This window comes from Gossypium arboreum, chromosome 2, assembly GCF_025698485.1.
Source record: "Gossypium arboreum isolate Shixiya-1 chromosome 2, ASM2569848v2, whole genome shotgun sequence".
NCBI lineage: Eukaryota > Viridiplantae > Streptophyta > Magnoliopsida > Malvales > Malvaceae > Gossypium > Gossypium arboreum.
The window spans coordinates 27,432,554-27,435,480 of record NC_069071.1 but is presented as its reverse complement, the minus strand read 5'-3'; the positions used below and the strand labels follow the sequence as shown (position 1 = coordinate 27,435,480).

The window sequence follows — 2,927 nt, the reverse complement described above, 5'->3', positions numbered from 1 at the left end:
TTCAAGGTGGAAATTGTTGAAAAGTCAATAAAATGGTGAGTTGAAAAGTCAAAAATAGGAGGTGCAAGTGGCACCGAAAGGAAAAATGGTAGGCAAGTTGTTTAAAATTGAATGGGATAATTGCAATTTTGGTCCCTAATTTTTTAGACCATTTGCAAGTTAGTCCCTGAACCTCAACTATAAATAGGCCTAACCATTTCTCATTTCAACCATCCCAACCAATCTTTCTCTCTTAGTTTTCTCTCTTCTCCCATTTGAGAATTCTTAAGGAATTCTATTTGTTTGTAATATTTTGAAGATAGTAAAGTTATCATCTGGTGTTAGTGCCCGAGGACGCAGGTATAATTTACCGAACCTCGTTAAAAATCTTGTGGTCTTTCTTGTCCTATTTTTCTTTCAATATTTAAGGGTATAATAGTAGTATTTAATTGTGCTATTAAATTACGATAGAAGGAATATTCTGACTAAGGAAAGACTTGGTATTTAAGAGATCCTTGTGATCCACCTCTCTTCTCTGAAAATTGAATTTTGTGTGATTTTTTAGTACAATAATTTACACGCTTCTTGGATTACAAAATTGATTTTAATAGTGAAACGAGTGTCTCATTCATGAGAAAAGAGAAGTCGTCACCGTCCAATATTATACACAAAGGAAAACAAATTATTATCCACTCATTACTTGAAATACATACTTCAAATAAAAAATACAGAAACCATTAGAAAAACTAAACATGTTCCTAATTATGTTTGGTTCTTAAAATATTACTTACTTGAGTGTACTACACTCACTCAAATTTCATATGCTACTCTCAAAGCTGTAATTGTTTCAATGTATCAAATTCAGATCTTTTTCAACTTCGATCATTTCAATTCGGGTTTGAATCACAAGTCTAGCTTTTATACATTAAGGACCGAACCAGCATGTATGGCTTTCAATCACTGACTGCAACTTAAAACTTGGCCAAGTAAAAGAATGCCTGGTCGGCTGCCTCCTTTTTATGCCAACATTTACTCTCGACATTTCTTCTAAACAGCTAGAATATACTTCATTTATATTGTAGACATAGTTACAACCTAACTTCCAAAATGACAGATCTATGCCATTGCACACTACCTTAACAAACCAACTGCAACATTTCATAGTAGGCTACAACAGTGCCATTTAAAACAAAAGCGCCATAGTTCAAGACCAGATTCCTTTGAAAAGTGGAGTAGTAGATGCAGTGTCCCCAAAAGTCCTCACCAAATCCGAACAAGAAGGATCTGCTTCCCCTTCAGTCTCCAGTTCCAACCCCAGTTCTTTATCAATATCATCGGATGCCGATATGAGTAGAAACTCACATCCTTCGTAGTTCAAAAAGTCGGGTGGATCAGCCGGATGGTATCGGGTATTCCCAAACCGGGCTTGCAGGTGAGCAGGGAAGGCTGCCTTTCGTTTGTTTCCAACTCCCCTAAACTGGGAATTGCTAGCTTGTGATGGGTTCTTGATTTGTATCAAGAAGGAGCCTTCTCGCTCGATGTTAAGTGATTCTTGGGGTTCATTCTCTTCTTCTTTTGGTGGAGGGAATTCAAGTTTATATATCAAATGAGTGTGCATCTTGTTCTTACTTGAATTGTGCCTCACAATACGGTAAACACCTTCTCCCACTGCTCTTGCAGGAGGTTGATATCGGTGACCTCTTGATGATGTATCATATTCCTCTGCAAGACATCAAGTTTCAACCTTGTGCAAATCTAGATTTTGACAGTGTATTAAGCAAAAACCATACCTCCTTTTAAAGCATCTTTTACATCTTCTACCTTTGTGGTCACTAATTCAACAAAACCCCAGAAAGTTTGGGACTTCTTGCCTGGATCTGGAAGTCTCTTTCTGCCCATAACTATGAACCTTAACAATGGCTCCTCCTCGATATTTACTTCCTAGAAAGTTATGAAAAGGTTTTCAAGTAAACAAGCTATAAAATAAGCTGAATAAACAAGTGCAAGAAGAGAGTTTTGCATTGTCGTTTCGACTTGATTGACTCCAAATTAGTTAGTAAATTGTGGTAAAAGTGACTACTATCGGGTATTGGAATCTTAATATATCTCACCTGGCTCCCCTGTCCACCTTCAGTTTTATTCATGGAGGAGCCAGTTTGAGGTTGATCACCTGATCTTGATTTGGCACCTTCCTTGCCAGAGTGGGGATCTTGCTTCTCTTCAACACCTCTCTCACCGGACTCTGGACGCAATACAATGTACAAGCGCTGCACATCATCAACACTATGAACTTCCTCCTTGTTTACTTTAGGCCTATAGAAGAAGAATATTTCCCCTCTTTCCTGAATCTCAAGTTGGGGGACATCTCTGGTCTTGTGTTCTTGGTCTTGTCCCATCTTAGCACAATGTATGGAGTCGGGTCACCAGTTACTAACACTAGTTCTTTCGTGTTCTCTACTAATTCACTAGGAAAGACAGCGATGCTGCTAGAACTAGAAATCCAATTAAAAAACAACCTTTCCCAATTGGGTTCAATTCCCAGAAACTTAGCACTCAGCCACGTTTCATTGGGACATGACACAACATCCATGATCAATGCACCACTTCACTCTAGGCTGCCACGTTTCCTCCCCTATACTAAAGCTATCGGTGCCCATGGAATATTTCAAATTTAGTCCTCCAATTATTTATTTTCTAATTAAATTATACAATAAAAATTTAATTTTTTGTAATTATTTTTGGAATTTAATTTTCTATGTTTTTATTTTAAAAAATTTAGTGATGTTTTAAATTTAAAATTGAGATCTATTTATTAATATTTTTATAATTCTTTTGATAAATTTATTGGCGTGATATTTTGAAATTAAAAATACTAACTTGATATCCATGTAACAAAAAATGACACCGTATTAGAACTTAATTTAATAGAGAATTTAACGATGCCTATC

General features: G+C 36.4%; 1 protein-coding gene across 1 annotated transcript; it reads right to left on the bottom strand.

The window, feature by feature from the left end:
• Positions 1–1,020: 1,020 nt before the first annotated feature.
• LOC108480782 (uncharacterized) lies at positions 1,021–2,534 on the bottom strand. The gene is made up of 3 exons (XM_017783879.2): positions 2,091–2,534; positions 1,770–1,920; positions 1,021–1,701 (listed from the first exon to the last, which is right to left on the bottom strand). Exons 1-3 carry the CDS (start codon positions 2,373–2,375, stop codon positions 1,184–1,186), a joined length of 954 nt encoding a protein of 317 aa, XP_017639368.1. The 5' UTR covers positions 2,376–2,534; the 3' UTR covers positions 1,021–1,183.
• Between the last annotated feature and the right edge of the window lie 393 nt (positions 2,535–2,927).

What these genes read in the sequence shown, in the direction of transcription:
- LOC108480782 (XM_017783879.2), bottom strand. Translation starts at nt 2,375, where the DNA reads ATGGGACAAGACCAAGAACACAAGACCAGAGATGTCCCCCAACTTGAG. An exon ending in AAGGTGGACAGGGGAGCCAG is followed by an intron (nt 1,921 to 2,090) that starts GTGAGATATATT and finishes ATAACTTTCTAG; the next exon opens with GAAGTAAATATCGAGGAGGA. An exon ending in AAAAGATGCTTTAAAAGGAG is followed by an intron (nt 1,702 to 1,769) that starts GTATGGTTTTTG and finishes GATGTCTTGCAG; the next exon opens with AGGAATATGATACATCATCA.